Genomic DNA, 22332 nt, shown 5'->3' on the forward strand with positions numbered 1-22332 from the left:
CAAAACAGTTCAAATAAAAGACTGAGAGGAGAAAATGTGGTCAACGAATTGCCCAGCTTGAAAAGCTTCCACTTTTATTGAGTTACTTTTGCTAAATTAGGTGCTTTTTGATTCATTGTGGAACCATGAAACATGATTAGTACGTTTGACACTGCTGTAAAGCAGTGCTTCCCAACTCTGGTTCTAAAGGACCACTGTTCTGTAAAGCACTAAAATGTGCAAGGCAGTGCGCCTCAACGATCAGGGAAACACTGCTGTAGACATTTAACTTGGTAAGTTTTCACTGATCGCGATTTAAAAATCTGTAACTGATTATTGATTGATTATGGCGCAGTGAGTTCTGGGTTAGATTCCCTGGCCGGGCAACCAGGGTCCTTTCTGTGGATTTGCATGTTCTCCCCATGTCTGTGTGAGTTTTCTCCGAGTATTCTGGTTTCCTCCCACAGTGCAAAGACATGCAGTCAGGCCAATTGGATAAGCAGCTTAGTGTTTGTGTGTGTCTGTGTATGTATGTATACACACACACACACACACACATATATATATATATATATATATATATATATGTGTGTGTGTGTGTGTGTGTGTGTGTGTATATACAAACCTTGTTTCACTTACCTGTAGGTGCACTTTGTAGTTGTACAATTAGAGACAGTAGTTCATCTGTTTCTCTGAGTACTTTTGCTTTAATGCAGTCAACAAAAATTACAGTGCAAAAAAAGTGCAATAAAACATACATTACAAAAAAACGGATGAAAGAACTGCCAATACAACTACAAAGAAAGGTCACAAGGGTTTCTTTATAAATGTTAAACTTTGAAGGAGTTAAAAGAGGGCCTACATTTTTTCCATTTAGAAATATGAATATGATATTTACCCAAAGGAATAATGACATTTATTAAAACAAATATGTGCGGCTCCAAATTATGCTTACAAAAAATATTATCAAGACTTTCAAAAGGAGAAACGCTTATCACCCAACTCTGTACATCTCTCCATAATCGACTGGTATAACAACATTTTCAAACACAAGTGTACAGCTGTCTCTACAGCAGAAATACAAAAAGCACAAGGCTCTGTCTCTAATTTAAATATCTATAAAAAAGCTCACTAACCAGAAAGATGTTAAACATCATTTTGTATTGTGTAACTGGCAACAACTGAGAGTGAAAGTCATCAAAAAAGAAGACATCTAAACTCTTTACCAATCAGTCTGTTACTACATTGCATCAAACAAGTCAACATAAGAGTCTTTCACAGTGGGCAATTAAACTTGGGCTTAAATAAGGAATTCTGAAGATATCTTTGGATGAGACTGAGGAAAGCTGAGGGAATTGTTTCACAGATCTTCTCAAAGCCCTTACAATGCCTATATATATGCAACTAAAGGCATTTTTGCTGTCCAATTCTTTTGTTTAGAAAATCTTAAGAAAACTACATTTTAAGCATCAGAATATTCTTACCTTAGCTTGAATGTTTGAATGTTAAAATGTGTTAGGACATAAAGCCACATCACACACACTAACTAAGACTTTTAAACTGAATACGTCCATTTTCCGCTTGCCATCGGATGTGGATGGTGGTTGCCATAGCAAAGCCGCTATTTTGACCTTCTCTAAGATGGCCGGTAGAGTCAGTTCACTGGACTCGGGCTGGTGTTCGGTTTCTGGTGGAGATCGGCCTCCGCTTCACTCTGACACTCAGCGGTTCGGTTCGGGGGCTGAGCTCGCTTCTCTGCAGGGCGGAGATGAGCCGTTCCGCCGCTGCAGCGCTAAACTGAGAGGACTGAGCGGGTCTGGAGGAGCGGCAGTGAAAACAGAGCTGAACCTGCTGCTGGACGAGCTGCTCTCTCACAACTACAGCAGCCAGCTCAACAACCACCACATACCAGCACAGGTAACTTCACTCACCACAGCTTTTTAACAACCTCTCTCAGAACTACAGCAGCCAGCTGAACCACCACATACCAGCACAGGTAACTTCATGTAAGTTACTACAGCTTTTTCAATTCATATTTGTACAAAAGTATCCATTCATCCCTCGTCATCAACTAGTGAATTCAGCTAATTTAAAGCACACCCATTGTGTTCAGACAGCCTGTATAATCTCCTTTGAAAAACATTGGCAGTAGAATGGGAACGGCAGCACAAGTCTAAAGTCACCATGTTAAGTGCCAGGCCTCAAAGGGTATTAAGTAATAGTAAACAAAATGACAATATGTGTTGTTATCATGATGACAAATGTTTGTCACTTTGTTTTTTTCCTAAGCCATTCGTTTTCTTTCTTTTGTTTAAACTAATCAAACCTGAGAAAAATAAAATATCAGGATAAATATCACGTGTCGAAAAATTGTCTTGAAGTATCGTCATGCTATATTTTTGCTGATTGTCCACCCCGAGTACTGGGCTGAGGAAATTGTGTTAGAGTGAGGTGAAGTAGGGATGGGCAGCATGGCACAATTTTCTTTCTGTTTTTTTGAGTACAATGATTTTTATTAAACGTATCACATACAGCACTGCACTAAATCCAATTAAACAGGACTTATTATGCTCTCTTTTTTAACAAAACATGCAGTTGTTGTGTAAGTACTGACAATACCCACAGTGTGCTCAGAAAAACATATTGTGATATTATCACTATAACACTAGTGTCATCATATTGCTCCCCTAATCATTCAACATCAGTACCTGACCACTAATGCTCTTGTGGCTGAATGCCATCAAATCCTCACAGCAGTGTTCCAACATCTAGTGTAAAGCCTTCCCAGAAGAGTAGAGGCTGTTACTGCAGAGGGACAAACACCCTATTAAAACCTTTGATTTCAGAAGATATGCTGGATGAGCAGGTGTCTACAAACATTTGGGCATATAGTGTAGCTGCTACTATCACCCACACAAATGAAGCCATATCTGGATGTTGAAGGTTTCTGCAGCATGTTTGTATAAATGTCAGTGTCTTTAAACTGCTTTATTTTGTTTGGCAGTAAGTGGACGCAGCTTCAAGCTTTGTCTTGTCTTTAACAGTCGTCAGCTTTCAGTTGGCAGCACACAACATTTAGCATTTATTGGCAATCTGAAGTTTTGAGACTAAGACTGGGTCTCAAATGTCTCTTACTCCTTGCTGGTGCTCTATGATGGTCATGAAACAAGGGTGTCTGCATCGAAATCATGCATTTCCAATAGGGAGCCATTTCAGTCAACTGACTGAACAAGATTTGCCATCCTTTTTGTCTTTTAGGATGTGTGTATGCTGCTTGTGCACGCCAGCCGACTGGTTCCACACAGCCAAGAGCACCTTGTCATCAAACTGTGCCAGCTGATTCACCAGCTGCTTAACCAGCTGCAGGTATGTAATGGATATTAAATTACTGAATGCTAGTTACCCTGAATATCAGTTACACTGACTGTAAGTTGCTTTCATACTGCATCATCACTGCTCACTGGCTTCCCCTGTAGATTTTTCTGACATGTGATCCAGGTGCATCTGTTTAATCTTCCTTATAAAGTTCTACTCAGAGTATGATGGCTTTCTTTTTTGAGTCAGTTCTGCTCGTTGATTTTTCCCAATGCACTTAAGCAGTTTTGCTTGCATCTGAGGCATAGAGGTCTGGACCTGATTTTCTGTAAAGCTGCTTTATGGCAATGTCTGTGGTAGGGATGGAATGATAACTGTGATATGAACACACTGCCCTGTATTGTGTCTCATTCAAAAAGCAGTCCAGACTCAGCTTATAACATTAGTGTGAATGTGCAGGGTTGAACTCACGTTGGCTGAATTGTATGACCTCACCAAAACAATGAATTCAAAATGGGTTGTTTTTGCAGCTTAGTTTCTGTATATAGATAGATAGATAGGTAGATAGGTAGATAGATACTTTATTGATCGCGAAGGAAATTTAGGAGCCAGTAGCAGTCACACAACACAGGACGGTTATAATAATATGGACTGTATGAAAATAAATGTCTTTTATTAAAATAAAAAAGACAATTTGTTTTTCCATGGTTTGGGCCCTTTAATAAGCCACAGTGGGAGTAAATATAACTCCCTGCAAAGCACGCACCAAGGCAACGCATATTTACATAGTTTAAATCTAAACAGTAAACAGTAGTCCTGGGAATAATTTCATGTTTATTGGTATTATAGTTGATTGTTGATGTTTTAAAGAAATACAGAAGGTTTAAAGGGGAATAGAGATGTACAGAATGAGAAAAAATGTATGTTTTTTGGAACACTAAAGCATGTATATCTGTTCTAGTAGACCCCAAAAATAAAATTATTAACATTGAAAATGAGCGTAATAGGTCCCCTTTAATAAAAAATAAGGATGAGCCCAAACTGTTCAACAATTCTAGGCTAATGCCAGTATATTACAACTATTCTCATACTGATACATAAATATTTAGAAAATTGTTATGGAATGACGTGGATTGGCATTACAGAGAAATGCAGTAAAATTAATAAAATGCAGAAATGTTAGAATCGAAGCCCAGTGTTACCTAAACATTCTTCTGTTCTGGAGCATAAATACATCATCAGATCACACTTTGAATTATTGGTCAAATCTAAGCATCAGTCCAATGCTGATAAATATATTTTTAACAATTATCAGTCGATACTAATATAATTCCGATATCATTGTGCGTCCCTGTTTAAAATCCAGTACAATACTTATGCTGAAATAATTTCAGTGTACATTATTTTAACAATACTGCATTAACATTGAAAACTTTTGTATGTCATCATATGAAATTTTCATAGTGTTCCATATTTAGTCTGTTGTAAAAAGGTCTGTAGAAAAATACAGAAACTTGAGTTGAGAACACTGTGCTGTTCCTTCTTCTCAGGTGATTGTAGACGAGCAGACGCTTGATACACTCGTATCGTACTGTACGCGGGCTCTGCGGGTTTGCAGCTCATGGACGCACTCGGAGATACTGCTGGCCCTCTCATCGCTGGTATATGGCAATGGGCCCAGGTGCCAGCGGGTAAGAGTTATTCACACAAGTGCTCTGTTTATAGTCTGATACTGTATTTTGTTTTAGATGCTTATCTTTAAAATTCATATTCCTCTAGCACCTTCCAGAACTGCTCGGCCAGAATGGTGTGCTTCTGAACTATGGTGACCCCAGTCAGAGTGATATAGAACTGCGGCGCTCTGCTGTACACTGCATGGCCAACCTTTGTCTTGGGTTAGTCATCTCAAGGTTATAAATTCAGAAAACACCATGGTTCAAGAATATAGTCTAGGCTTTAATTGTCTTACAGGAACATGTCAGGAGTAAGACTGACGTATTAAACCCTCTTACAGCCTAGTATGTATCTGGTTTTCAAAAGAATACAAATGTTGTTTTGTGGTCCCAGTAGTCAAAGAAGAAAGAAATTCTACTTTACAGAATTGATGATTATAACATAATTGTGATGTTTATGATATGTAATTGTCTGTGTGCATGTGCCTGTTTGTGTTAGTGTTCCTGGACATCCTTATTTGGAGGAATCATACAGAGGAGCATGTTATAGAATCTTCCTGAAGACTCTACAGTCTCCAAAGCCATCTAATGTAGAAGACATGGTCTTCTGTACGGTCAGTACTTTCCTTACCAATTCAATCAATTTTGTTGAGACTTGGTTCGATCCATTTTTGTTCTTATCAGTCTTCTATAAATATCAATGTCAGTGTCAATCGTAAATTGTAATGCATTTTCCTTCCGCACTGTGATGTATACAAAAGTTTGAACACCCCCCAGTCAGAATATTTCCATTACTCTAAATTATGATTATGTTACTCTAAATCTCAATACAATATAGAATAGTTTTACCTAGGGAGATATTAGTATTGAATGGTACTGGTTCATGGGTTGAAATTGTTTTCTCAGGTATGAGTTTCTTCATTACCATTATACTGATATGCCACATATATGAGCAAATAACGTGACATACAATTTAAAATGCAACTAAAAACGCAGCAGACCCTCAGTCATCTCCTGCTGTCTAGTCTGTTGCATCTGAAGTAGTATACTTTGTTTTTGAGGCGGTGGACTAAAAGGAATGGCTGGTATTTTGGGGTAAGCATTGGCCAACACCAGAGTGCTTCCTGTCATGCCACCTATGGAGCTGCCTCACTTCTTCAGCTGCATTAGATAGCATTGTGGTGTCGTATGTCCGGGACAGATGTCTTGAGAAAGTCGCCAAAGCTCAGGTTCCACATTAAATGGTGAAGCAGTTAAGTTCAGGGGCCTGTACAGGTTTCTGAATGTAAATGCTGCTCAATTTAAGGAGGAACAGAATAGTCAAAAGAAGAAAAAGCTGTCTTTGAAAAAGAAGCTGGCTTCAAAAATATTTATAAAATATTTTTTCTTTCTTAGTTATTGCAAAGCTCTCTGAAGGGCATGCAGTATTTCCTGAATGGGGCTAAATGGAAGGCTTCTCCTGATCAGGACCTGGGCTCTCTATTGGCTCTACTCAAGGTAACACAGTACATCAACAACTGCATCTTTCATAGAGGTTAAGTTAAAGTTAAAGAGAAGGCAAGTCATCTTTGCTGTATCTATAGGGAACTTGTTGGTGGGCTTATACTCCCTCTTTCCTTGTATCTCCCTTTCAACTGCTTTTTAATATTTGCCTGCTAGTTCACTAGAAGTTGTTTGTTTTCCTGTAAGTACTTGATTTGACATAGAGGAAGACCAACTACATAGTTAAAGTGTTTTTTTCTGTCTCTGCCTGGTAGAAATACATGTTCCATGGGTTGCCAGGGATAAATGTGGAGATGCCTCAGGTTCTGTACCCAGCACCTCTTCCCCAGTATGAGACAGTTCCTGCAGCCAAAGCTGAGCCTGCACAGGACACGCCAACACAGAGAAAAACACCAGCGGTACGCTTAGGGATGTTTCGGCCAACATTTACAAATTCACAAATCAAATGTATATAGTTTCCTCTTACATCAAACATAGTTAATCAGTTTAGACATGCTGGTTTCTGAAGTTGGACTTCTTTAGTTTTGCACTGAAGCTACAAGGATAATGTAGCTCAAATGTAACTGAAGTCTGTCAGAAAATAAAGAGAAAGAAAGTGACAGACTTATGTTCTATTAGACTTGTAGCTCCAGTGCAAATCTAAACAAACTAATTTTGGACAACATGGTGGCTGATCGACTACATTTGGGATAAGGGGGAAAATTGTGTAAATTTGATTTCAGTGAACCATTATTTTAAAGCAGAGACTGCAGATACGCCACACAGATGGTGCTGCATGAATTAATGTCTGCTCATGCTTTACTTTAACCCCATTCTCTATATCTTGTTGGCTCTTCTAGGTTTTTCGTCCTTTTTCTCAACTGCATACCTGCGTATTAGTTTAATAGTATTTACTGACAAATTTATAGTAATTACTAAGCAACCTTTAAGACTATCCCTTAAATTTCCACATGTTGAAAAATATAATTCAGTAACTGCATGAAACAAACAATGCAAAGTGATATTGATAATGTTGATTATTATTGTTATTGAGTTATTGTTTGTTTATAACAATAAGGAGGAATGGAAGTCTTGGCTTGCTGGTGAGTTAGTGAATGTTAATGTATTTAATACCATAATAATATTCACAGAATTTAAGGGGTTAAAGTTTATGCTGGTAGAATTGCTATGACGGGAACAAACAGAGAGTTATTACTCACAGGAGTAATCATCCCATCCTTGCGCCCCCCCAGTCCCAGCAGAATAAGAAGCGAAAGTCGCGGGGGAAAGGGAAGAAGGCCAGAGCAGAGGGGAAAACAGATGGTGGACCAGAGGAGGGAGATGATGAGGAGCCAAGCACAGGGCCCGTCAGGAGTGGAGGAGGTGGAGGAGCAGGACGAGGAGAGGGCCGGATTGGGTGGCCTCAAACCTCTACCCCCTTCGCTCTGCCTTTGCAGCCCGGAGCGGGCCCTCAGCTCTACCCCTGCTGGAAGAAAGGCAGCTCTGACTCAGAGTTCTCTGACCCTGAAGGAGGAATGCAGTCAAAACTCAGGTTTGATTAAATCCAACCAGTTTCCCTGCTCTTACAGCTGTAGTTCTCAAATCTTGCCCATAACGTATCCCTGTCTCATAACCCTAGTCCCATATATTTCCTCCTCTAAAACACTTATTTTAGTTTATGAAGAACTTCATCATGAGCCGATGAGGTTGGGCAGGGAATACTTGCAGGGCAGATCGTCCCGGGACTGAACGTGAGAAACACTATACAATCTGGATTAGTTTTATCTGGGGAGGCACTGTAATTAAAGTGATTTACCATAAAGTTTCTGATTTAATCTGCTATGTCTATAACACAATTGTAAGTCTGATTTAACTAATCAGCTAATTAACAGGCCCCTCCTAGCTTAGAGCAGAGAAAACACTAAAATGTGCAGGAAGTGGACAAAGATCGGGGAACAGTTACTTCAAAGGAATAGTTTTTCCAATCATGCTTACACTTTTAATAGTGAATGAAATTAGAATGAAAGAAGGACAAATTGGCATTCTGCAAATGAAGGCATACTAAGAAGTGGCTTCTAACTTTCATTTGCTGTTTGTCATAGTAATATTTTAGTTGCACTATTGCTTTAGTAATCTATTTAGTGATTTAGTGATTCAGTAGGGCAGCAACTAATGATTGTATCTATTGATTAATTGACTAACAAACCATTATGCATTCTGCAGTTTCCTTCCACTTCCTGGTCACAGTGACATTGTTGCTCAGAGTTCAGTCTGTGCTGCAACAGATTTCTTCTTTTATGGTGAAGTGAAGCAAAGAAGACAACATGTCCCTTAGTGGACTGCAGTCTTTTGGAATGATAACATGCATCTTATAAGCATTATAAGTCAGTATTGAGTGCTTTTGTTTTTAAGTAAACAATGCGTTGACTTTTTTTCCCATTATCATTGTCGTCAATGACCAGCTGACATTGTTGGCTAATTGTTGCAGCCCTACTGTGCAACCATTTAAACAGACTGTGGTTTCCTTGTAACTATGTAACGTGGCTGTCCTCTCTTGCGCAGGCTGTACCAGGCTCGTGTGCGGCAGAGTGCTCTGCAGTGTTTCCTGGCTGTGGTGAAGAGTGTGGAGAAAAGAGTTCTGTATGGCTATTGGTCGTCCTTCATCCCTGACGCTCCTGGCATTGGAAGCCCTCCTTCACTTACCCTCCTCACCATCGCTCTTAAAGACCCCTCCCCTAAGGTACCACAGGAGACTGGCCAACTCTGCCCCCACAGATTCAAAAACAGAACAAAAATATCAACTGCTAAATAATGCTGTGAGAACGTAGCTCATATATATATATATATTTTTTTTTCCTTTGTGACCTGATCGTCTTGCAGGTGCGTGCAGGGTCACTTCAGGTGCTCTCCGCCCTTCTGGAAGGTTCTCGTCAGTTCCTCTCTGCAGCTGAGGACACTAGTGCCCCCCGGCAAGCCTTCACTCCATTCTCTGCTACTCTGGCAGCCAGCCTGAGAGAGCTCCACCGCTGCCTTCTGCTAGCACTGCTTGCTGAGTCCTCCTCCCAGACCCTAACACAGGTCATAAAGGTAATGACACCAACACACAGTGCCTGCGTGCATAATTCTCTCTGTGTGCAGTAACAACACTCCTTAGCACTTCAGCGTGATGAGTGGTCTAAATCGCTGTAGGCTGAATGTGAAGTCATATGTAGATGTATTAATGGTTGTGATGTCACAACCATTCTGAATTCAAAACAGGCTGTTTTTGCAGCTTAGTCTTAATACATAACCTGTATCCACTACGAAGTGAACAATACATGCAAAACTTTACACAGTAGATCAAACTCTTTAAAGTAGACGTATTTTACTCCTTTTATCCAGTTTAATATAGTTTAATACAAAGACGACATACACTGTCACAAAATCATGCCAGCCAAGCCTGTCATAATACAACAATTATTTGCTTTGAAAGTAGCTTTTTTTTACGTTTGCCCTGCTAAGATAAAGCTAATTTCGAGTAGCTTGGTAATAGAGATGTGCCTGTTCATCTTAGCATCACGCCAGTGGTGGTGAAATGTTTAAATTAATTTTATAGCAGCTCTCTAGATTTCTGGCAGATATTTGAAGCTCGAAACATACTTTTAAGGAACATTTTCTTTGGATGTGGTAGTTGGGATGTTAACTCTTTAAGTAAAGATATAAACTTGTTGCTAGGGCAGAAATATTAATTATTTTTATATTAAAATTGCGATTTGCTCACGTTATCAGCAATGCTGTCTTAATAAATTATATTATAGATAATTTAATCTTATAAAACTGAGCTTGTGAACTAAATGTAGATCAGTTAGACCAGTCAGGAGAACCCAAACACCCATGTGCTGTGTACGTGACAACGCAACCAGCGTTAACTGGCAGTCTGGCCAGTTTCGGTCGCTGTGTTCAAAGTTCAAGCCAGAAAAAAAGGATATGCTCGTCTTCTTGGCAGAAACATGGCCTCGACCTTTCACTTTAAATCCCAGTTGCAATATTGGTCAGCAAAATCACAATTAGATAATATGTCTAGATTGTTCAGCTCTGTGTGAAGCCTGTCTCTGAATACTACTAGAGCCTGATAGCTTAGCTATATGCCAAACTGTAGTGAGGACAAAATATGGTGAAATTTGCCAACAGAAAGCCTGATGACATTAGTGAAAAACAGCCTGCTGAATCAGTCACCAACACAGAAGTTTGGTGTTTGCAATATGTGATATGTGACTGTTTTACAGTCTTGTCCGTCAGAGATGTCTGTATATGTGAAATGGCAGAGGTGACAGTGAAAGCATGCAGTCTGGCTGAGTGGGTGTGTTTGCTCGAGTGGGGGGCAGATGTGATGTGACTCTGAATTGAGCACAAATCGTTACAGCCTGTAGAGTCATATGACTTTTGAGGAAAGTAAATGTGTCAAAACAGACTAGACTTTACATTTCTGAATATATACTGAATATATACAATTACTGAATATATATACAGTGACAAGTAATGTATATATGAACTGGCAAGGAAATGCTGTTTTTTTGCCCTTTAAAGTTAAGGATGAGCCAGCATTATTTCTTCAGATAATTAACTCTGTGCTCTGTTTCAGTGCCTTGCCCATTTGGTGTCCAATGTGCCCTACAACCGTCTTAGGCCAGGTTTGCTCAGCCCTCTATGGAAACAGATCCGTCCATACGTCAGGCACAGAGGTGAGCCAGCCTCAACTATCCAAGAAATATCTGCTACAACAACTTATGCAAGCTAGCAATACCTTGGATATTACAGTCTCTCATTCTCTCTTTCCCTCACTCCCTATCGCTCTGTCTCGCTCGCTCTTGCTCCCTCTTCCTTTCTCCCTACCCGTTCCTCTCTTCAGATGTGAATGTGCGCGTGTCCAGCCTCACTCTGTTTGGGGCGCTGGTCTCCGCACAGGCTCCCCTCCCTGAGGTGCAGCTCCTCCTGCAGCAGCCTGGGCCGAGTACGGGACCTGGTGTTTCTGGAGGAGCCACGCCGCAGGAGCCATCCCTCAACTGGAGGCAGCCTGGCCGCAGGGAGAGAGACACAAATCTGCCCTCGCTGGGGGCAAGTGTGGAGGTTGTTCTCGAGGCATCGTGCTGGCTGCTGCAGCTGTGTGTGGCTCTGGTTACCCAGCCTCGCGAAGAGCCGTACTCTGATAGCGATGCAGCCGGGTCCACCGGTGGTGCACTGGAGCCTTCTCCTGTCCGCCTAGAGGCCCTGCAGGTAAGAGCTCTGATTAAAGTAATAGTTTGGTGAACATTTTTTTTTCCTTTATTCCAAATCTGAAATAATCCAAAACATGTTTCATGTTTGAATTTCGTTTTTGTAGTTTTGTACTGCAACAATGAGGCTAATGTAGCTAACATAAAAATCCATTACAAGTTACTATTTAGTTCTCTTAGACTTTCATATGATGACTTTACTTATTATTTCCTGAAAAATGTAATCTTAATACTCCTTGCTTCTACATTACCTTTTTAAAATCCATAGACATCTGTACCAACTGTACAAGACAAAACAGTCCATTTTAGTGCTTTATTTAGAAAGAAAAAGTCGTGAGCAAGACACACTCACTTTGATCAAGACACAGCCAGCTGATTAAAATTATGAATGGCTTATGCTGTTTGAAAACCCAGAAACTAGTCAGTATAAGCTGTAGATGCTGTTCAAAAACAGGAGGAATAAAATCTTTACGAAATAAGATGGAAAGCTTCCAGAGCTGTTTTTGAATGAAAATCGAGTCTGCCCTGTGTAGGTGAGGCCGGGTCTCTCTCTGTTCTTCAGCATGGGGATCTTTTAGCCATTATTTTCATATTTACACGATTAGAAGCTTCAGCAGATTGTTTGAGTTTACATTGCTTCCCATGATCACGCTGCACTGCTCTTCTTCACAAAGTTACATGAACAGCTGAAGCAGGTTGCACAATATAACTAACACTGGTAGCTAACGCGCAGTGGTGGCTTAGAAAACTCCAATTAACATGATCCAAATTGTATGAGATGGTCATTGTTAAAATTGTTAAGCCATATATAAGTAACATCTCTAAAACTGCATTATTGCTGAAGGAGCATTCAAAATATGACACATGCTAATCCTACAAGATGCTGAGAAATTAGTTCATGGTTTCATACCATCTAGAATAGTACTGCATGCAACAATATGTAATATATTACTTACTGGTTGCCCTGTTGTGTCTTGGAATGAGATCTAGTTCAGAGAGCAGCAGTCTCTGTTTTTAACAGGAAAAGAAAATCAGAGCATATTACCTGGTCTTACTCAGTTTATATTGTCTTCCTATCTGGTTCTGCATTAAAAGTAAGATCTTGCTTATGACATTTAAAGCCTTTAATGGCCTAGCTACTTCATATCTTGGCAATCTCATGAGGCATTATAGCCCGTCCAGACCACTTCACTCAGCTGAGGCAGACTTACCACAAATCCCTAGGAACACTTGACACAGCTACTATCAATAGTGTGCCTGAAAATATTAGGAATTCAAGCTTAATAGATGTTTTAAAACTGCATTTGTTCAGGTTAGCAAATGCCTATAGAGGTTATCTTTTACTTCCTGTTCTATAATTTGTCATTGTGCTTTTAAGTAACATAATATTTAAACTTTCCAGTGTTGTATTATCTTTCTGTGTAGAATAGAATTATTGTTACCATGTCTCTTTGAGATCACTTAACAACTCAATTCGTTTGCAAATGTGTGGCGATTTAGGTATAGAGTTTGTATGATGCTAATGGTTGTAGCTCCAGTGCCTAACTAAAGAAACAACCTTCATGTCCTGGCTGATTACATTTGGGGAAGAATATGTAAATTAGATTTTTGGCCAAACTATTCTTTTAAAGTAGCTGTACAAGAAGGAGAATGGGATTTTGTTTGCTGCCTGACCGGTCCTGCATATACGTGTGTTGCTCAGGTGCTGGCTCATCTGGTAAAGGGCTACTTCCCTTTGGCTCAGACATCTTTGCTGGAGCTGGCTCAGCTCAGCGCTCGCTGTCTCAGTGAACAGGACCCCTCTGTGCAGCTACATGGAGCCAAGGTGATGCTACTTCTACTTGTGTCTCTGTCTATCTGTGTTTTCTGTCTAACCATTTTCCTCCCTCTCTAATGCTATAATGTTCTGCCTGTTCTTGTAGTTGTTGGAGGAACTGGGCACTGGGATTATCCAGCAGTACAGAGCTGATGCCCACAGTGTTGAGAGTGCCAGTGCTGTGCCACTGTGCCAGGTAGGTCATTAAAAGTGTATATGAAATTCAGTACTTATAAATAAAATAAAACTAGAAATCACAGACATAAAATTCAGTATAAAACTAGAGAAAAGCTAAAGTACAAAGATACATTTTAAGCTGCTTTTTAAATGGCTAACTGAGGATGTTAGTCATATGTCTTGGTGGGGTCCACAGATTGGGAGCGTATACGCTAAATGCCACCTCACCACTTCTTTTGTGTTTTGTTCAGGAACAGAAAGTAGTCTGTTCTGTGTAAACTGTGTTTGATCTTACACACCGTTGTGGAGAATATCCAGCTAATCAATCTGACATGCATTTTATCAATCTGACATTGATTGCCTTAAAAACAAATAAAAGAACTTTAAAATGTAATCTGTCTTAAATGGGAAGCCAATGAAGTGCTGCTAAAACAGGGTTATATGTTCATTCTTCCGAGTTTGGGTTAGAACTCTTGCTGCTGCATTCTTTACAAGCTGTAATTTATCTGTGCTCTTTATAAGTAAGAGTATGTATACTCAAATAAGAGGACTCTTATCAGCACAGGCCTAATCTGTGGCGCAGGTTCCAAACTTTGGTCTTGAAGTACCTCCTGCCCTGCACATTTTTGTGGTTTCTTGCCATAACGTACCCACTTCAGCTCAGAAAGGGCTTGTTAATGGGGCCATTGTTTTGCATCAAGTCTGGTTGTAGCAGGGCAGATATTAAAATGTGCAGGGTAGGGATATGGTCAATGGATAGATATGGTAATTAGGAGTTGTTTTCATCTTGCCATTTGGGACAGGTGGTGCAGTTCTGGTCTGAGGTCCTGACCGGTCCACTGATAGGAGCCTTACAGAATGATCAGCACCCAACCTTACAGACCAGTGCATGCGACACCCTCTCCTCCATCCTACCCCAGGCCTTCAGCCAGCTTCCTGTGAGTCTGTCTGTCCCTTTGTCTCAAATCAAGTACCTTTGTAGTGTATTGTCCAGATATGTCCTGTGATGGGCTGGTGAAATGTCCAAGGTGTTTCCTGCCTTCTGCCCTATGAATGCTGAGATTGGCTCTAGCAGAGGATCTTTGAACAGGATCCAACTAATCATACTGCTTTAGTTTTCATATTGGAATGAAGGGGTTATAATATGTCATACAATCTTATTGCAATGGTTTGGGCACCCTGGTCACATGATGTTTTGTTGTTTTTCGAAGTGAAAATAAGTGAACACATCTTCTACAGAGAACACACTTCTGCACATTTTAACACATAATTACCGCTAATTACTAATAAGTATTTGCTGCTTTTAACACCTTGGAAAAATGTGTCCTGTGCAAGTTATAGCACACTTTCTTTTTCCCAATATGTTAAAGTTAGCAAATAAGTAGAAATTGTGCTTTAAAATTTGCTGAAAAATTCCATGCCTGTTTCTTCCCCGTAGAGGATGTGTTATTGTCATTGAAAATCAACAAAACATGTAATTTGGCAGGGGGTGTTTAAATTTTTCATAGAACAAGCAAGCTGGCAGTAGGAGACAGCTTGGACAGGCTTGTTGCTATAGTGCAATGCTCAGAATGCAATTTCCGCTTATGTGTAATGAATTGTGTCGTGACACATTTTAGAACACGACAACAAGCGAAACTGTGCTTGTGTAGCTCAAAGCACCTGAGTTTGCATACTTGTATGAAGTATGTTTCTGGACTAACACAGGAAATGGGATGTAGTGCACTGTTAGTACCCGGATGATGCACTATAACCACCAAATAATGAAATGTTGAAAGTTGCAAACTCATTGCCATACGTAACAGAAGGGAATTAGTCATCAGAGGTCACTGCAAGCAGTGGCTTGAGTTACAGCGTGTTCGTTTGTCTTTTACGTTTTGGACAAAATGTTAGAGTTGAATTTGAGACAGTGCTAACCTACAAAGTTATGAGAACTAGACAGTAAAGGAACTAGTAGATATAAGAATATAGTCCATAGTGTCCAAATTGTGACACAGGGTGGGAGTTCATTCCTGTGTGTTTTTTGTGAAGTGAGGCAGTATGTAACCTGTGCATTGAGGGGAAGACCCATAGCACATTTAGTCTGCTTAAAGGAGAATTCCTCCAATTTTTCATTTTTTCTGCATAATTAAATGGTTAAGATATAAATAAAGTCATTCAGGGTGGTTTGGTGTGAAATGCTCCGTTCTAGAGAAACATGCTTGAGTCAGAGTTGTTCACAGTGGTGGTGATAGGAACCAGACGTCCAGATAGTTCAATGCTTCTAAAAGCTCCCTAACAGAAAGTTATTACATGAAATAGCAAAATGTACACTGCCTGATGAGTGAGACATTGTTTTATGATAGTTATGAGAAGGTTTTGGTGTAAGATGTATAACACATTGATGGCAGAGAGATACATGCAGGGCATTGTAAGGCAAAATAGTCTCAAAAGAAAACTTGATTTTTTTTCCTGATTTACCACTTTTGTATCAACATTTACATATAAAAACTCAGTGCATGGTGTCAGTTCACTGGTAGTTTTGGATAGTAAATAAAATGGAATTATATTGCATCCCCTGGTTCCTGTAAGAGTTGGTAAGTTTCTCCACAATGAACTGTCACATCAAACTATATTGAAAGACTTTACATCTCAACCACTGAATTATGCAGGAATGTTGAAAAATGTTGATTCCACTGTAAGTGTCTAACTCCGTGTCTGTATGTTTCTGAAGGACAAGACTCAAGTGTTCTGTATCACAGTATTGCTTGGACTGACCTACAGTGAGAACTCTCTGGTGAAGGCAGCAGCAGTGAGAGCGCTGGGCGTCTACATCCTCTTTCCCTGTCTCAGAGAGGTATGGTGTGTGCCTTCAAACACTGGAAGCATCCTACACTCTGCACACTGCTTTTCAGCTATTATAGATTACATGAAGAGTGAACATAATGGCTAGTTATGCAAGAGATTTAGTTCTTCTAGGAGCCTTAGCCTCTGCTGCCCTGTGCTGAATCAGATCCGTTTCTTCATCTGTTGCTCTCTCTGACTCACAGGATGTGATGTTTGTGGCAGACACGGCCAATGCTATCCTCACCGTCCTGGATGATCGCTCTCCCAACGTCCGTGCCAAGGCTGCCTGGTCGCTAGGCAACCTCACTGACACACTCATCGTCAACATGTAGGGGATTGAGAAATGTGTTTGTGTGAGAGAGTGATATAATTCTGTTTAATTAACTGTTTTCAAATTTGCTTCTGCTCTTTGTGATCAGGGAGTCTGTTGGACTGGAATTCCAGGAGGAGGTCTCTGACATGCTTCTTCTGAAGATGCTGAGAACCGCCACTCAAGCTTCTGGAGACAAGGACAGGGTACAAGTAGAGTATTATGATAAACAGAGGGGTGTGTACCTTGCAGTATTGTGCAGATGTCAGAGACCAGTCGAAAAATGTGATTTTCAGCATGAGGAAAAAATCTGAAAACATATTTAACAGAAAACTACACAGAAATCTCAACTTCTAAATGTATTTTTTTCAATATTTATTGTTTCCACACTTTGCCTTTATTACAGCTTCCGATCTTTTGCACACCTCTCCAACATTCTCCACACCTCTAAAGTTTAGTTGCTTTTATTTTCTGCTTCTCGCTGTCCAAGCAATCCCAAACACTTTCAGTGATGTTGAGGTCTGGGTTCTGGAATGGACAGTCCGTTATTCTGAGAACACCAGAAGCTTCTTTGTTTGATTTGCAGATTTTTTACTTTTTTGTCTATTTTCCTTTGTCAGTAACAGCTTCTTGACGGCTACACATCTTTTCAGACCCCTAGTGTTAAGTTGTCTTCTCACAGTGGAAGGATGGACAGAAACACCGGTGGATTCTTTTCAGATATGAAGCAAGAGTGGAGCTTGATTATCTCCTCTCTCTCAAAGATGGAAGCTTTAAGTGCTGTTTATCTGATGGTGGTTTACCATGGTGGTCAGTGGTCATGGTTGTTAGGCGTTCCATTTTCTCCATATATTTTCATAACTCTAGTTTTGGAAACTCCTGTTTTTTTTAATTATTTTCTTATGACTTCCTCATTCATTGTGCAAGTAGATTATCTTATATATAATCTCCTCAGAAATATTTCCTGAGAAATGAATAACCTGTGGCTGTATTGACTGGGAATTATATAAATGAATTGTGGTCTCTAACTTTTGCACAATAGTGTATGTGTACTAAGAAAAAAATGTAAATTAAAATGAAAACATTAAAAATACCCTTCCTCAGTATTAGTTTAGAATAAACATTCTGCATCAAAAATTCTGAGATGTACTTCAGTTGATGGTCATCATGTTCTGGAGTGGCTGCCAAGTTCCAATTTGCATATAACCAATAAACAGACCCAGAACCACTTGACCAGTTGATATTGTATGACCAGCTAAATGTTTTCCATAATTCATGCTTGCGATACCTTTTTCCTGGAGTCAGTTTTCTGAATGTTAAGAGCCTAAATGTTCAGTAAGCTGTGGCTGATATATTGGAGTGTGTTTTAATTATACTTGTCATTGTTGTGTTGTAGGTAAAGAGTAACGCTGTGCGGGCTCTTGGGAATCTTCTACATTTCCTGCAGCCAGCGCGCCTGGGGAAGCCAGCATTCGAGCAGCCTCTAGAGCAGGCCATGAGGGCTCTCATAGACACAGTCAGAGGAGATGCCACCATGAAGGTGCGCTGGAATGCTTGCTACGCTTTGGGTAACGCGTTCCGAAACCCTGGCCTGCCTCTGGGTGAGTATTGCGAGCTGTGTCAGTTCTCTATTAGTCCTCCCAGTGTTGTTACACTTAGTCCCTGCTTCCACTGCAAAACTGAGTCCACGTTCTTTGTAACATTGCCATTTATGTCCTCAAGATCAAAATTTGCAAGGTTCTTAGTAGGAGTATGCACAGATAACTGAATACTCACTTTCAGGTGCTCATATTTGAATACTTAAAGCATTATTTCAGGCAATAATGAAGTTCCATTATGGGAGGTCAGAGAGAAAATATATAGTGCGATAATTCAATAAAACACTGATTGGATGTTTTAATAAACTAACAGTCTGAGTTAAGCTCCAGTTTGTGTATTACACTGCCAAAAAGGTTATTTTGGTAAGGGAAATCATCTTAAATCTACCAAAAATTTCTAATAATTCTCATTATGAGATTGTTGTAAGAATATTATAAGATTATTCTTCTTATTGTAATTTGATCTAATTTGATTTAAAGTCATTTTATCTAGGAAAATTGTCTTATCCTATTGGCAAATAAATTGGCTTGTTTCAAGCCTTATTTCTTGAAACAAACAACATTTTATGCTTTATGTCTTGAATTAAGCTGGATTATCTGCCAAAAGACTGACTATTTCTTACAAACGTCTAGAAGTAAGTTGAATAATCTTATAATAGCCCTACAGCAATTGCAAATTGAGTAACATTTGATATTTCGACTAGATTTAAGATGTTTGCACTTGCCAAGATACCTTTTTTGCAGTATATTTTGCAGTAAGAACTATGTACAGTCGTCTGCATAAGTTTGAAGACCCCCAGTCAAATTACGTTATGTTGATTTTCTAAGTGAAAAGTTAACACATCCTCCACAGAGAGCAAACTTAAATATAGCATTCATCTGTAAATTTTATTGCACAACTTCTATTTATTCACTGAATTTAATGTATAATAAAATATCATAAAATATAAAATGTGCCATAACATTCGCACAGGCCACATTTCATGTTTCATATTCCAATATGTTAAATTCAGCAATAAACAGTAATTCTGCATTAAAATGTGCAGAAGTGTGTTCTTTCTAAAGGATGTGTTAACTTTTTCACTTTAACAAAACCAGCATCAACAAGACATGTGATTTGACCAGGGCGCCCTAACTTGGATACAATTGTATGGCCTGTAACAAGGTTATGTGTTAATTCAGTAGAGCTTTTGCTTTTCTGTGCAGTTGATTTAATTGCTTTTGGTGTGCAATTGATTTAAAGTCAAGATTTCTCTTTATTACTTTTGTCAAACACATAATTTAACTGCTGTCTGAATTTTTTTTATATCGTCACTGTCACACAAAAACCTTTTATCTTCACTTTGTGTTTTTTTAATTTGAAAACTCCTTTTACCTTCTGCATTGTGAAAAAAATCTCATTATGAATCTTATTACAGTAACTTTTTTTCCTTCTGTAAAGTTACCATTTTGGAGACACAAAGTTTTCTTCATGATTTGCTGATGGTGGACAAAGCCCATAGGTTTTATTACTTCCCACGGTTAACTGACACCATTCATCACCTCTCATGGAAACTTGAATTCCAAAATTAGTCAGAATGCACATCCCAAGGGAAAGATGAAGAGACCTCTCTTGTTGTTAAATGGAGACATGTGACTGAGGGTTCTCCTCAAAGCATGCTGAGGTGCTTTATAACTTGTTATGAATGGCAGTTTGAAAAGATGCAATGGCCAGCTGCACATGTCTTGAGAGGACTGTACTAATCTTGGCTCTCTCAGTTTGGTCGAAGAAACAAAACAATCCTTGATATTGTTACATGTGTGTCCATTGAATCATCTTGCCTTTCTTCTGTTACCTTCTCAGGCACAGCGAGCTGGTCTAAAGAGGCCTACTCGGCTCTCTCATCTGTGGTCACTTCTTGTAAGAACTTCAAAGTGCGGATCAAATCTGCTGCTGCTCTCTCTGTTCCTACGACACGCGATCACTACGGAGACACGCAGCAGTTCGCTGAAGTGTGGTGTGCCTTGGCTCAAGCTCTCGAACACAGTGAAGAAACAGAGGATTTTCTTGAATACCGCTACTGTGCTAGTTTGCGCGCCGAACTCTGTCATGCTCTCCTTCACCTTCTGTCCTTGTGCCAACTCGATGATCTGGCAACAGTGGGGACATCACTGAATTGCCAATCAAAATCAGCGCTCCAGGGCTTCCTGGTTCATTACCTCAGTGACATGGCTTTGGTTTCCAGACACGATGATGTCAGTGGGGAGGATGCTGGAGATCAGATGGAGCCAAGGGACAGGCTGAAGGAGCTGGATCAGACCCTGAGTAGACTGAAGGAGCTGGAGGCTGAGGTTAGAGCAGATAGTAAGTCTGATCTGGACACTGTGAAGAGGTTCCTAGAGGATGTTGCAAAGAGTTGTGAGACAATAAAGGCTTCAGATGGCCTGGACGTTAAAGTGACACACACCAGCTCTCCTCAGAAGCTTTTATGAGACTCATACAGATGTTATTATGGGCATGAAAAGAAACCGCAGTGTATATGAATCCTGCATTAACCTATAACAGTGATGAAGACTTAGAGGTGGAAATATTAGAAAAAACAAAACTTAATCTAATTACAATTGTTGCCAATTGATTTTGCAAATGTGTGGCAAATGTGATGTCCATCAGTGTCAGTAAGATGTTTAGAAAGTTCATCTTACAGCTTTATTTGAATGAACCTCTCTGACATTGTTTATTAATATCACATCAAGCTTGAATTTGTTTGCAAAGCCAGTAAGGCAGTGTGATGTAGCTTAAAGTGGAATTCCGTTGATTTAGCAAAGTTTCTATATACTTCAGTCTCTGAGATGTAAAAGGAGAGAACATGAAATGGTGCTTTCTAGAAAAACTTAGAAGAAGAACTCTTGATTTATTTACAGTTGTGGTGATAGGAACCAGGGATCACAATGCAGTGCAAATTTAACCCTTTTTTTTTCATTATCCAAAACGCCTGGTGAACCTACCTGTGTCATCTTAGTTTTTGTAAGTTATGCTGATGATAAAACTGTAGTAAATCTGAATAAGGTTCTCTCTGGACTGTTTTGCTTTACTTCTCCACCATTTTTTAAAAATATGTTTTAGGTGAAAAACTTTTATCAAAAAAGAATGTCTGTCTCAGGCATCAGCCAATGGATCTGTACCAATTAATTTAATAGCTTTCTGTGATGTAGCTTTTATAGGCATTAAAGACTTTGGATGTCTGGTTCCTATCACCACCACTGTGAATAATTCTGATTTGGTTAGTTTCTCTAGAACAGTGCATTTCACATCCAACCACTCTGAATGACCTTGTTTACATCTTAATTAAATCATGCAGAAAGTTGATAAAAATCCGCTGTATTGTCACTGTAAGTGTCACTACGATGTGTTGTATATCTTTTGTATTTGCAGCTTTATTTGAATGGATCTTTGCTGTTTTTCATAACAGCACATCAAGCTTGAATTCCTGTGAAGAAACAATAATACAATAAGACACAGTTTAATACCACAACCACGAATCTGCCAGGTATGACAGAGTTAGTCCATAACTTAAGACCCTGTGATGTTACTCATTTCCTACAGATTCTTTGTAAACATGCACATAAGCATTTGTGTGGGCATATCAGTGCATATCATGCTTATCAAAGATGTTTGCGTAGTCCTGACTCAGTAACAGGAAGTTTTGTTTACACTGTAAACCATTTACCTCAAAGTCAAGTATTTTATATTAGGCTTTGGTGGGAATCCTAACTCTACTTAACACAGATAAGTCCTAACATTTTATATAACCAAAGCAGTAAGAAACAATAAAAATGTTTTAAGTTAAACTGGCTGCTTTATCCATTTTTTGTCAACCTCAGGTTTCTGTGACTGTGTTACACAGTATAACTGCAGAGGGCAGTA

At 39.5% G+C, this 22332-nt stretch overlaps 1 protein-coding gene across 1 annotated transcript; it reads left to right on the forward strand.

Annotated features, from left to right (window-relative positions):
* The first annotated feature begins 795 nt into the window (after positions 1-795).
* On the forward strand, positions 796-22234 carry heatr6 (HEAT repeat containing 6). Its single transcript, XM_036588640.1, has 20 exons — positions 796-1896; positions 3238-3345; positions 4845-4985; positions 5074-5189; positions 5467-5581; positions 6363-6464; positions 6725-6868; positions 7703-8001; positions 9012-9189; positions 9330-9536; positions 11071-11170; positions 11338-11702; positions 13404-13526; positions 13624-13713; positions 14498-14632; positions 16408-16530; positions 16724-16848; positions 16940-17036; positions 18227-18431; positions 20272-22234. The coding sequence occupies exons 1-20, from the start codon at positions 1621-1623 to the stop codon at positions 20898-20900; spliced, it is 3678 nt and encodes a 1225-aa protein (XP_036444533.1). The 5' UTR covers positions 796-1620; the 3' UTR covers positions 20901-22234.
* The last annotated feature ends 98 nt before the right edge of the window (positions 22235-22332 follow it).

The sequence above is a fragment of the Colossoma macropomum genome, unplaced genomic scaffold (genome assembly GCF_904425465.1).
Source record: "Colossoma macropomum unplaced genomic scaffold, Colossoma_macropomum, whole genome shotgun sequence".
Taxonomy (NCBI): domain Eukaryota; kingdom Metazoa; phylum Chordata; class Actinopteri; order Characiformes; family Serrasalmidae; genus Colossoma; species Colossoma macropomum.

What these genes read in the sequence shown, in the direction of transcription:
- heatr6 (XM_036588640.1), top strand. Translation starts at nt 1,621, where the DNA reads ATGGCCGGTAGAGTCAGTTCACTGGACTCGGGCTGGTGTTCGGTTTCT. An exon ending in GTGCTGTGCCACTGTGCCAG is followed by an intron (nt 13,714 to 14,497) that starts GTAGGTCATTAA and finishes CATTTGGGACAG; the next exon opens with GTGGTGCAGTTCTGGTCTGA. An exon ending in AGGCCTTCAGCCAGCTTCCT is followed by an intron (nt 14,633 to 16,407) that starts GTGAGTCTGTCT and finishes ATGTTTCTGAAG; the next exon opens with GACAAGACTCAAGTGTTCTG.